We start from the raw sequence: 13,099 nt of genomic DNA on the forward strand, positions 1-13,099 counted from the left end.
TCAGAAAAACAGAAAAACATCTTTGCAAAATGCTAGAAATGCAGTAAAACTTTTTTATATAAGGTGTGAATATAGTATGGCACCTCCAATATACAAACTAAATATTTTTTTTTTTTTAACTTATTAGAAATGGGGGTTCCACTTTATATTGTGTCCCTAATACCTGTGTACTTAGTAATTAGATGTGTATGTAGTATGTAACCACAGTGTAAGTACACATTGGTACATAGTATCTATAGCTCTAATGTTTGTGTAACTACATATTTGTAATAACCCATTGAATGGTATGTGTAAGTACAAATGTGCAACAGGACATTGGTTATAAAATTTATTGGTAAGAAAGTACAAATGTGTAACAGGACTAATAGCAATATTCAATTTATTATGTAATTACCCCTATGTTACACTGCAGTGGCAAGTAAATTAGGCTTTACATATAAAATGTGGTTGGTGTCCACAATGTTGCACTTTAAATGAAGTCGACAGTTCCTGAGGAGTTACCATGTAAGTACACGGGTATTAAAGTGGTGCACCAACTCCTCCCACTTTACAGAACCCTAAACCCACCCATCTCCACCACCTGGATCAAATGGTTCAAATTACTCTTATACATATTGTTGTTACAAAATGTAGATTTACATGTCCTGTTATACATTTGTACTTGCACAAACCATTCTGAGGGTTGTTACAAAAATATTATAGCCATGGATACTATATACCAATGTATACTTACACTGTGTTATATATTACGTACACATGTAGTTACATTGTATATACACAGGTATTAAGAACACTTAAGATAATGTGGGAGCGACATGGGATATTTATAGCCCAAAGAATCACCATATAGTCCCATATCTGAAAATGCTGCTGTAAAATGGTTTGATATGAGGTGTGCATATAGTATGGGACATCCCTTAAAGGAGCTGACATTTGTTTTTCAACTTATTAGAAATGTGGTCTTCTAAATTACCATATGGACCCATATCTCAAAAATGCTGCAGTAAAATGGTTTGATATGAGGTGTGCATATAGTATGGGACGTCCCTGATAAGAACTGACTATTCTTTTTTCTACTTATTAGAAATTGGATCTTTATAGCCCTTTAAAGTGTAATAATGTCCCATATCTCAAAAATGCTGCAGTAAAAGGGTTTGATATGAGGTGTGCATATAGTATGGGATGTCCTTTATAAGAACTGACCATTGTTTTTTTCTACTTATTAGAAATGATGTCTTTATAGCCCTCCAAATCACCATTTGGACCCATATCTCAAAAATGCTGCAGTAAAATGGTTTGATATGAGGTGTGCATATAGTGTGGGAGGTCCCTGATAAGAACTGACTGTTGTTTTTTTCTACTTATTAGAAATGGGATCTTTATAGCCCTTTAAAGTGTAATAATGTCCCATATCTCGAAAATGCTGCTGTAAAATGGTTTGATATGAGGTGTGCATATAGTATGGCATGTCCTTTATAAGAACTGACCATTGTTTTTTTCTACTTATTAGAAATGGGGTCTTTGTAGCACTCTAAATCACCATTTGGACCCATATCTCAAAAATGCTGCAGTAAAATGGTTTGATATGAGGTGTGCATATAGTGTGGGAGGTCCCTGATAAGAACTGACTGTTGTTTTTTTCTACTTATTAGAAATGGGATCTTTATAGCCCTTTAAAGTGTAATAATGTCCCATATCTCAAAAATGCTGCAGTAAAAGGGTTTGATATGAGGTGTGCATATAGTATGGGATGTCCTTTATAAGAACTGACCATTGTTTTTTTCTACTTATTAGAAATGGGGTCTTTATAGCCCTTTAAAGTGTAATAATGTCCCATATCTCAAAAATGCTGCAGTAAAATGGTTTGATATGAGGTGTGCATATAGTATGGCATATCCTTTATAAGAACTGACCATTGTTTTTTTCTACTTATTAGAAATGGGATCTTTATAGCCCTTTAAAGTGTAATAATGTCCCATATCTCGAAAATGCTGCAGTAAAATGGTTTGATATGAGGTGTGCATATAGTATGGGATGTCCCTGATAAGAACTGACTATTGTTTTTTTCTACTTATTAGAAATGGTGTCTTTATCGCCCTTTAAAGTGTAATAATGTCCCATATCTCAAAAATGCTGCAGTAAAAGGGTTTGATATGAGGTGTGCATATAGTATGGGATGTCCTTTATAAGAACTGACCATTGTTTTTTTCTACTTATTAGAAATTATGTCTTTATAGCCCTCCAAATCACCATTTGGACCCATATCTCAAAAATGCTGCAGTAAAATGGTTTGATATGAGGTGTGCAAATAGTATGGGACGTCCCTTATAGGAACAGACCATTGTTTTTTTCTACTTATTAGAAATGGGATCTTTATAGCCCTTTAAAGTGTAATAATGTCCCATATCTCGAAAATGCTGCAGTAAAATGGTTTGATATGAGGTGTGCATATAGTATGGGATGTCCCTGATAAGAACTGACTATTGTTTTTTTCTACTTATTAGAAATGGTGTCTTTATCGCCCTTTAAAGTGTAATAATGTCCCATATCTCAAAAATGCTGCAGTAAAAGGGTTTGATATGAGGTGTGCATATAGTATGGGATGTCCTTTATAAGAACTGACCATTGTTTATTTCTACTTATTAGAAATTATGTCTTTATAGCCCTCCAAATCACCATTTGGACCCATATCTCAAAAATGCTGCAGTAAAATGGTTTGATATGAGGTGTGCAAATAGTATGGGACGTCCCTTATAGGAACAGACCATTGTTTTTTTCTACTTATTAGAAATGGGATCTTTACAGCCATTTAAAGTGTAATAATGTCCCATATCTTGAAAATGCTGCAGTAAAATGGTTTGATATGAGGTGTGCATATAGTATGGGACATCCCTGATAAGAACTGACTGTTGCTTTTTTCTACTTATTAGAAATGGGATCTTTACAGCCATTTAAAGTGTAATAATGTCCCATATCTCGAAAATGCTGCAGTAAAATGGTTTGATATGAGGTGTGCATATATTATGGGATGTCCCTGATAAGAACTGACTTTTGTTTTTTTCTACTTATTAGAAATGGGATCTTTATAGCCCTTTAAAGTGTAATAATGTCCCATATCTTGAAAATGCTGCAGTAAAATGGTTTGATATGAGGTGTGCATATAGTATGGGACATCCCTGATAAGAACTGACTGTTGCTTTTTTCTACTTATTAGAAATGGGATCTTTACAGCCATTTAAAGTGTAATAATGTCCCATATCTCGAAAATGCTGCAGTAAAATGGTTTGATATGAGGTGTGCATATAGTATGGGATGTCCCTGATAAGAACTGCCTTTTGTTTTTTTCTACTTATTAGAAATGGGATCTTTATGACCCTTTAAATTGTAATAATGTCCCATATCTTGAAAATGCTGCAGTAAAATGGTTTGATATGAGGTGTGCATATAGTATGGGACATCCCTGATAAGAACTGACTGTTGCTTTTTTCTACTTATTAGAAATGGGATCTTTACAGCCATTTAAAATGTAACAATGTCCCATATCTCGAAAATGCTGCAGTAAAATGGTTTGATATGAAGTGTGCATATAGTATGGGATGTCCCTGATAAGAACTGATTTTTGTTTTTTTCTACTTATTAGAAATGGGATCTTTATGACCCTTTAAATTGTAATAATGTCCCATATCTTGAAAATGCTGCAGTAAAATGGTTTGATATGAGGTGTGCATATAGTATGGGACATCCCTGATAAGAACTGACTGTTGCTTTTTTCTACTTATTAGAAATGGGATCTTTACAGCCATTTAAAATGTAATAATGTCCCATATCTCGAAAATGCTGCAGTAAAATGGTTTGATATGAGGTGTGCATATAGTATGGGACATCCCTGATAAGAACTGACCATTGTTTTTTTCTACTTATTAGAAATGGTGTCTTTATAGCCCTTTAAATCATTGTATTGTCCCGTATCTTGAAAATGCTGCAGTAAAATGGTTTGATATGAGGTGTGCATATAGTATGCGACGTCCCTGATAAGAACTGACTATTGTTTTTTTCTACTTATTAGAAATGGTGTCTTTATAGCCCTCTAAATCATTGTATTGTCCCATATCTGAAAAATGCTGCAGTAAAATGGTTTGAAATGAGGTGTGCAAATAGTATGGGACGTCCCTTATAGGAACAGACCATTGTTTTTTTCTACTTATTAGAAATGGGATCTTTACAGCCCTTTAAAGTGTAAAAATGTTTCGTATCTTAAAAATGCTGCAGTAAAATGGTTTCATATGAAGGGTGCATATAGTATGGGACGTCCCTGATAAGAACTGACTATTGTTTTTTTCTACTTATTAGAAATGTTGTCTTTATAGCCCTCTAAATTGCCACATGGACCCATATCTCAAAAATGCTGCAGTAAAATGGTTTGATATGATTTGTGCATATAGTATGGAATGTCCTTTATAAGATCTGACCATTGTTTTTTTCTACTTATTAGAAATGGGATCTTCACAGCCCGTTAAAGTGTAATAATTTCCCATTTCTGGAAAAAGCTGCAGTAAAATGGTTTGATATGAGATGTGCTCATAGTATGGGACGTCACTGATGAGAACTGACTATTATTTTTTTCTACTTATTAGAAATGGGGTCTTTATAGCACTCTAAATTGCCATATGGACCCATATCTCAAACATGCTGCAGTACAAGGGTTTGATATGAGGTGTGCATATAGTATGGCATGTGCTTTATAAGAACTGACCATTGTTTTTTTCTACTTATTATAAATGGTGTCTTTATAGCCATCAAAATCACCATTTGGACCCATATGTCAAAAATGCTGCAGTAAAAGGTTTTGATATGAGGTGTGCATATAGTATGGGAAATCCCTTATAGGAACAGACTATTGTTTTTTTCTACTTATTAGAGATGGTGTCTTTATAGCCCTTTAAATCATTGTATTGTCCCATATATTAAAAATGCTGCAGTAAAATGGTTTCATATGAAGTGTGCATATAGTATGGGATGTCCCTGATAAGAACTGACTATTGTTTTTTTCTACTTATTAGAAATGGTGTCTTTATCGCCCTTTAAAGTGTAATAATGTCCCATATCTCAAAAATGCTGCAGTAAAAGGGTTTGATATGAGGTGTGCATATAGTATGGCATGTCCTTTATAAGAACTGACCATTGTTTTTTTCTACTTATTAGAAATTATGTCTTTATAGCCCTCCAAATCACCATTTGGACCCATATCTCAAAAATGCTGCAGTAAAATTGTTTGATATGAGGTGTGCATATAGTATGGCATATCCTTTATAAGAACTGACCATTGTTTTTTTCTACTTATTAGAAATGGGGTCTTTATAGCCCTTTAAAGTGTAATAATGTCCCATATCTCAAAAATGCTGCAGTAAAAGGGTTTGATATGAGGTGTGCATATAGTATGGGATGTCCTTTATAAGAACTGACCATTGTTTTTTTCTACTTATTAGAAATTATGTCTTTATTGCCCTCCAAATCACCATTTGGACCCATATCTCAAAAATGCTGCAGTAAAATGGTTTGATATGATGTGTGCATATAATATGGGACGTCCCTGATAAGAACTGACTATTCTATTTTTCTACTTATTACAAATGGGATCTTTATAGCCCTTTAAAGTGTAATAATGTCCCATATCTTGAAAATGCTGCAGTAAAATGGTTTGATATGAGGTGTGCATATAGTATAGCATGTCCTTTATAAGAAATGACCATTGTTTTTTTCTACTTATTAGAAATGGGATCTTTACAGCCCTTTAAAATGTAATAATGTCTCGAATCTTAAAAATGCTGCAGTAAAATGGTTTGATATGAGGTGTGCAAATAGTATGGGACGTCCCTTATAGGAACAGACCATTGTTTTCTTCTACTTATTAGAAATGGGATCTTTACAGCCATTTAAAGTGTAATAATGTCCCATATCTCGAAAATGCTGCAGTAAAATGGTTTGATATGATGTGTGCATATACTATGGGACGTCCCTGATAAGAACTGACTATTCTATTTTTCTACTTATTACAAATGGGATCTTTATAGCCCTTTAAGGTGTAATAATGTCCCATATCTCGTAAATGCTGCAGTAAAAGGGTTTGATATGAGGTGTGCATATAGTATGGGATGTCCTTTATAAGAACTGACCATTGTTTTTTTCTACTTATTAGAAATGGGGTCTTTGTAGCACTCTAAATCACCATTTGGACCCATATCTCAAAAATGCTGCAGTAAAAGGGTTTGATATGAGGTGTGCATATAGTTTGGGACATCCCTTATAGGAACATACCATTGTTTTTATCTACTTATTAGAAATGGGATCTTTATAGCCCTTTAAAATATAATAATGTCCCATATCTCGAAAATTCTGCAGTAAAATGGTTTGATATGAGGTGTGCATATAGTATGGGATGTCCCTGATAAGAACTGACTTTTGTTTTTTTCTACTTATTAGAAATGGGATCTTTACAGCCCTTTAAAGTGTAAAAATGTCTCGTATCTTAAAAATGCTGCTGTAAAATGGTTTCATATGAAGGGTGCATATAGTATGGGACGTCCCTGATAAGAACTGACTATTGTTTTTTTCTACTTATTAGAAATGTTGTCTTTATAGCCCTCTAAATTGCCACATGGACCCATATCTCAAAAATGCTGCAGTAAAATGGTTTGATATGATTTGTGCATATAGTATGGAATGTCCTTTATAAGATCTGACCATTGTTTTTTTCTACTTATTAGAAATGGGATCTTCACAGCCCGTTAAAGTGTAATAATTTCCCATTTCTGGAAAAAGCTGCAGTAAAATGGTTTGATATGAGATGTGCTCATAGTATGGGACGTCACTGATGAGAACTGACTATTATTTTTTTCTACTTATTAGAAATGGGGTCTTTATAGCACTCTAAATTGCCATATGGACCCATATCTCAAACATGCTGCAGTAAAATGCTTTGATATGAGGTGTGCATATAGTATGGCATGTGCTTTATAAGAACTGACCATTGTTTTTTTCTACTTATTAGAAATGGTGTCTTTATAGCCATCGAAATCACCATTTGGACCCATATGTCAAAAATGCTGCAGTAAAAGGTTTTGATATGAGGTGTGCATATAGTATGGGAAATCCCTTATAGGAACAGACTATTGTTTTTTTCTACTTATTAGAAATGGTGTCTTTATAGCCCTTTAAATCATTGTATTGTCCCATATATTAAAAATGCTGCAGTAAAATGGTTTCATATGAAGTGTGCATATAGTATGGGATGTCCCTGATAAGAACTGACTATTGTTTTTTTCTACTTATTAGAAATGGTGTCTTTATCGCCCTCTAAATCATTGTATTGTCCCATATCTCAAAAATGCTGCAGTAAAATGGTTTCATATGAAGGGTGCAAATAGTATGTGATGTCCCTGATAAGAACTGACCTTTGTTTTTTTCTACTTATTAGAAATGTTGACTTCATAGCCCTCTAAATCGCGATATGGACGCATATCTCAAAAATGCTGCAGTAAAATGGTTTGATATGAGGTTTGCATATAGTTTGGGATGTCCCTTATATGAACTGACCTTTGTTTTTTTTCTACTTATTAGAAATAGGGTTGTGATGAGTGGGGCGGGGCCGCGAGCCATGAGAACGGAATGAGGCCAGTGGAGTGACTGGAAATGAGCGACGCCTGCTCCACTCACCGGTCTCGCGTCCCGCGGTGGAGATGGAAGGATACAAAAGATGGGGCGACGACAGTGAACAACGAGAGAGGGCCAGGCCAGGCCATGATTTTAGTTTGTACTTGGTTTTTGTTTGTAAGCGACAGTCGTCCGTGAAGGGCTGTCGCAGTGTTTTGTGTTTATTTTGTTATTAAAAGCCTTATTTGATTGATGGCCGGTTTCCGCCTCCTTCTTCCTGTGGATAAAAAGTTTTGTACTCCGCTATAGGGGTCTTTATAGCCCTCTTAATCGCCATATGGACCCATATCTCAAAAATGCTTTAGCAAAATGATTTTTTGTGTATATAGTATGGGACGTCCCTGATAAGAACTGACCATTGTTTTTTTCTATTTATTAGAAATATGATCTTTATAACCCTTTAAAGTGTAATAATGTCCCATATCTCAAAAATGCTGTTGTACAATGGTTTGATATTAAGTTTGCATATAGTATGCGAAGTCCCTTATAAGAACTGACCATTGTTTTTTTTCTACTTGTTAGAAATGGGATCTTTAAAGACTTGTAAAGTGTAATATTATCCTATATCTCTAAAAGTCTCCAGTAAAATGGTTTTTTGTGAGGTATGGATATAGAATGGGATGTCTTCTTTAAGAACTGACCTTTAATTGCTTCTTTCTCATCATAAAAAAGTGTCTTCTAAATCAATGAATGTCCCATATCTCGTTTTCTACTAATAATTGTAATGCTTTGAAAGGCTGAAAATTATAGTAATACAGAGCAGTCAAGGAAAACAATAAGTTACACGAATATTAGAGCAGATGGGCGAAAAAGGTCGTCATAGATCAAATCTGAACGTATAGATGAAAAGCGCTCTGAAAGCGCGTTCCCTCTCTGTTGTTCCTGCTATTGCCGTAATTATAGTAATACACGCGCATATAAATTTCACTCGCGGCTGGCTTGACGGTGTTTTTCTGAAGTGCGGCTGGCTTGACCGCAGTTCGTCCTCTTGTTTGCTGTGCTGTGCTACAGCTAATTCTCTTATATATACCTTTATTTATTAACTTACCCTCACTTACTGTTTCGTCAGTTATGGTTATGTCGTTGACAGTGGACTATTTCCTTTCTAAACTGTATTCAGATGCTGTCCTCTTTGGTACCATATAGCCTAGGACAGAGACTGACTGTAATGTCTACCCACTGAGATGGAAAAATAATTAGGAGTGTAAATAGATTATATCAATTCATGGTTTTAAACTGTATGTTCTACAGTTTAAATTATAAATAAAAAAAAATGTTGAGGGGAAAAATCTGAATATGAAATATAATGTCCGTTTACATGTTGTGTGTCCTGATTTTAGCTGGTTGTAACCTTTTAGTTAGATTGTATTGTTTTAAAATAATTATTAAAACATTTTTAGGGATAGTTTTTAGCTTTTTATTTACTTTGGAATATCTTAATACGTTTTATTCTTATTTTATTAGTTTTTAGCCTTTTATTTACATTTTAAAGCAGTTTTTAGCCTTTTGGGTAAACATTGGATTGTTTAAAATATATTTATTTACAAATTAAAAGTCATTTTGCACTCACCTTGGAAGTTTGTGGAGCCCCTCTTGTGAGCCTCCAGACATATGTGTTGTTTGATAATAGCGTTTTAGGCTTTAAATACACAATTTTAACTGTAGTGTGGGCTCTCATACTTAGTGAGTGACTTTTTTCCTAGATACAAATGCGGCTGAAAGACCCCTTCTCTTTAAAAACCGCAGACATGACCAAGCGGTCTAAGAAGCCTCGTGATGAGGACTCGTCTGACGAGGTTGGCGGTAAGGAAAGGTTTCAGTGTAATTTCTCATGCTTGGTACTCATTGTAAAAATCACAGAGAAGACTCCGAAGCATTTATCAGTCATTACGGATTTATCATGCATGGAGTTTATTATGATTCAGATTGTGGATTTACCAATGCTCGCATAGAATTGTAAACTCTATAGTAAAGATGTATATTTTGGTGTCATCTAGGATTGACGTGCCAGCATGTGAGCAGAGCAGTGGACCTCAGCTCAGTGAAAAAGGCAGTAACAGGCAACCTGTGGTCGGTGTGCTCCGATTGCCTTAAAGAGAGGAACATGCTTGAGGGAGAAGCAGCAGGAGCACATGACATTCTCATGTGCCTCAAGTGTGGGTTCCAGGTGAGATCTTCTCACCCTGCAGTACTAATATATTCTGTTACAATTTGGGCAGTTTTGTGCAGTGACAGGTTGTTTGTGGCATATTCACATTACACAAATGTTTTAAACTTGTCTTCCATAACAGACAATTTATTAGAAGATATTTGCACACAACAAAACACTTTTAAGGCATTTATATATGCTTAAATTCACACTGATGTGTCCAATTTGTAAAAGTATTTTTTTTTAAGAAATCTCTTCTGCTCGTCAAACCTGAATTAATTAGATTAAAAATAAAATGGTAAAAATTATTACAATTCAAAATATGAGATCCCAAAGGCCTATAAATATCATCCTTCAAAAATCTTTCTAATATGCTGATTTGGTGCTCAAGAAACATTTATTACTTTTATAAATGATGAAAAGAGTTGAATTGTTTTGTAATTCAACAAACAAGTTGGATTCTATGATGAATGGAATGTTGAAAATAACAGCATATATTTGAAATATGTCCTGGCTGAATAAAAGAACGAAACTTTTGAGCTTTGTTTTAAAAAAGAGACTTTAAAAAATGAAGGCTGGGTATGCTTAAAAGGTCATATTATTCACTGGTCATGCGGCATTTTCTAAAAGCAATTTAGGAGGATGGCACAGGTTTGTTTGGCCTTGCATTGACAGTGGGGGGGAAAAAAAAGAGTTGATTTTGACTGACTGCAGAACTGGAAACAATGTTTTTCAAAGAATTATACAAAAACTTATCAATTTTTTTCCCCCACAGGAAATAATATATGGAAACCTTGATATCGTGTCTCTCTGTTCCAGGGTTGTAACCAGGCGAAAACTCAGCATTCCACAAAGCACCAGCAAGCTCATCTCTCAGACTCTCACTGTATCACCATCAGCCTCAGTACATGGAAGGCATGGTAGGAAACGTCAACTGATGATGCTGTATTTTACGATTATATATCCTTATGCATTTTGTGAAAGATCTCCGTACACAAAAGCTTGAAGTCTGAATTATCTTTTTAAAAATGAAATCAATACTTTTTTTTTAGCAAGTTTGCTTCAAATTGATAAAAAGTGACCGTAAATACATTTACATTATTACACATTTTTATTTATTTATTTTTGTAAATGCTGTTCTTTTGAACTTTTTATTCACCAAAGATCATGGCTTCCACTGAATTATTAAGCAGCACAACATTTTCAGCATTGATAATAATAATAAAAAAAACAATTTCTTGAGGACCAAATCAGTTTATTTTAATTATTTCTGAAGACTAGAAAAATGGCTCCGCTTTGCCATCACAGAAATAAATTGCATTTTAAAATCTGTTTAACGAGAAAACAGTTATTTTAAATCATAAGATATCTCACATCATTATGATTTTATTGTATTTTGATGTTGATAAATACCTAAGTGAGCATATGAGAAAGGTTAGTGTATTATCATTTGACTTAAAGGGCATGATAGACTGTATTTTGATGATTGTTTTACTTTTTTTAAATAGGTGCTTTGAATGTAAGGAAGAGCTCTCCACTTACTGCAATAAGAAAGCTCTGGCTCAGACACTGGACTTCCTGCAGAAGCACTCAGCAAAGGCAACCTCAGGTACTGTATTTATTTCACAGGAAAACAAGCAGAAGTGTGACTTTATCTTTAATTATTTCTCTGCTAATAGTAAGTGACATTCCTATATTCTGTTGTTGAGATTCGTCATTGATAGAGGCTGTCTCTTCTTTAAAGATTAAACTAGAAAATGTCCCTGTTTAACAGTGCTGTAGGGAGCTCAAATACGTTCTGATTTCTTATCTGGCTCTTTTAGAAGCTCCTCATTGTTCCTCTGTACAGAGCAATGCCATGTTGGCTCATCTGTCAGTCACTGACCTTTGTTCTGGGATCACTGGTCTTTAGTTTTTTAGATACAATAAGGGGACATACGGTTCATCACACAGTCTTTAGGCAACCTGAAAGCACTGTTATATTTCAATGACAAAAAAAAATTCTGCTATGTTTTCTTCAGTGTCCTCTCCTGTGTTCACTATTACTATATCAGTTTTTTGTTTGTATATAGCACTTTTTTACGATATATGAGTATTTATCAGGGACAAGGTCATTCTAAACCCTGGGTAAATGGAGTCCTGAGTTGTTTTGTCTCACTTTTCACATCGCTCAAACTTTATTTATAATCTGACATTTCACACAGTACATTCCTAAACCGTGCCACTGTGTCAGCGACCACGATTGAATCCGTTCAGCGTGCAGCCGGTTCATATAACGTCTTGTCTTTTTGTGCTTTCATATTAGTGGAGGAGGAAAACGATCAATGTTGATTGTTTACAACAAGCTGTGTTTCAGTTACTTTTTATTCATTTTAGCATTGATTAATGTCAAACTTTTGCGTAGATAAGACTTTTTTTCCCCTGTTGTTATATTTTTCATTTTGTTTTGTAAAATGAAGTGAATTATGACCTGAGCATGTTCTTGCAAGTTTTAAGATAGTCAGTTATGTAAGTCATTAATCTGGTAAAGACTATTTGAAATTATGAGGACCAACATAATGGAGTATGATCATGTAGTTGTGAAGAAACCATATTAATACTTTCCGTCAACTACATGCTATAAACGACAGCTTGGATTCTCTGGTATGCTAGCTTATATACCTTCTCCATTTGACTTTGACGGTAAATGCTGAAGCGCAGTGTCTTTTAAATTGTCATTTCCCTTTTCAATGATCAGCAAAAGCTAGTGTATAAAATTTCACATAGCCGTGAAATATGCTACCATCTTGTCCTTGCATGATGCTTAACAGTCATTGAATCTGTTTCCGTCCCTGTCCATGTCCTAATGCTCTAGTGTAGCATAGTTGATCTCTGTTAAGCCCAGCCTAACTGGTCGACTGCCACTCCAGGGGCAGCCAGGCTCTTTCTGGAGAAGCTGCGCTCCAATTCCGTTACTGCCGCATGGCTACGCTCATTAATTGCATTAGGCGCTTGAGTGGTGCTCCCCGGATTCCCTGAAGAATGGCTGCAGCTGTGTGGCAGATCCTGAGCTCTGCTCCTCCCCCTGATCTGCCACATCGCCCACTCCGAGCTTCAGGGAGAGGGTCTACTTTTCTTCAGGAGGGAAGCTTGTTTCAGATATAGAGCATCCTCGGCTGTTGAAAGGCACTCGATGTTGTGAGGTGGACTATTTGGTTATGAAATAGCTGTGTTGTTACGTTGACTCCAAACATGTGATTA

General features: G+C 35.1%; 1 protein-coding gene across 1 annotated transcript in view; it reads left to right on the forward strand.

The window, feature by feature from the left end:
• The window catches only part of LOC128030533 (ubiquitin carboxyl-terminal hydrolase 45), a 51,727-nt gene that overhangs the window by 6,656 nt on the left and 31,972 nt on the right, over positions 1-13,099 (forward strand). Inside the window, exons 2-5 of the mRNA XM_052618242.1 lie at positions 9,414-9,513; positions 9,708-9,877; positions 10,679-10,779; positions 11,368-11,468. Coding sequence (XP_052474202.1) covers positions 9,420-9,513; positions 9,708-9,877; positions 10,679-10,779; positions 11,368-11,468 — 466 coding nt within the window. The 5' untranslated portion in view covers positions 9,414-9,419. The remainder of the gene's footprint in view (positions 1-9,413; positions 9,514-9,707; positions 9,878-10,678; positions 10,780-11,367; positions 11,469-13,099) is intronic.

Source organism: Carassius gibelio, chromosome A16 (assembly GCF_023724105.1).
Source record: "Carassius gibelio isolate Cgi1373 ecotype wild population from Czech Republic chromosome A16, carGib1.2-hapl.c, whole genome shotgun sequence".
Classification (NCBI taxonomy): Eukaryota; Metazoa; Chordata; class Actinopteri; order Cypriniformes; family Cyprinidae; genus Carassius; species Carassius gibelio.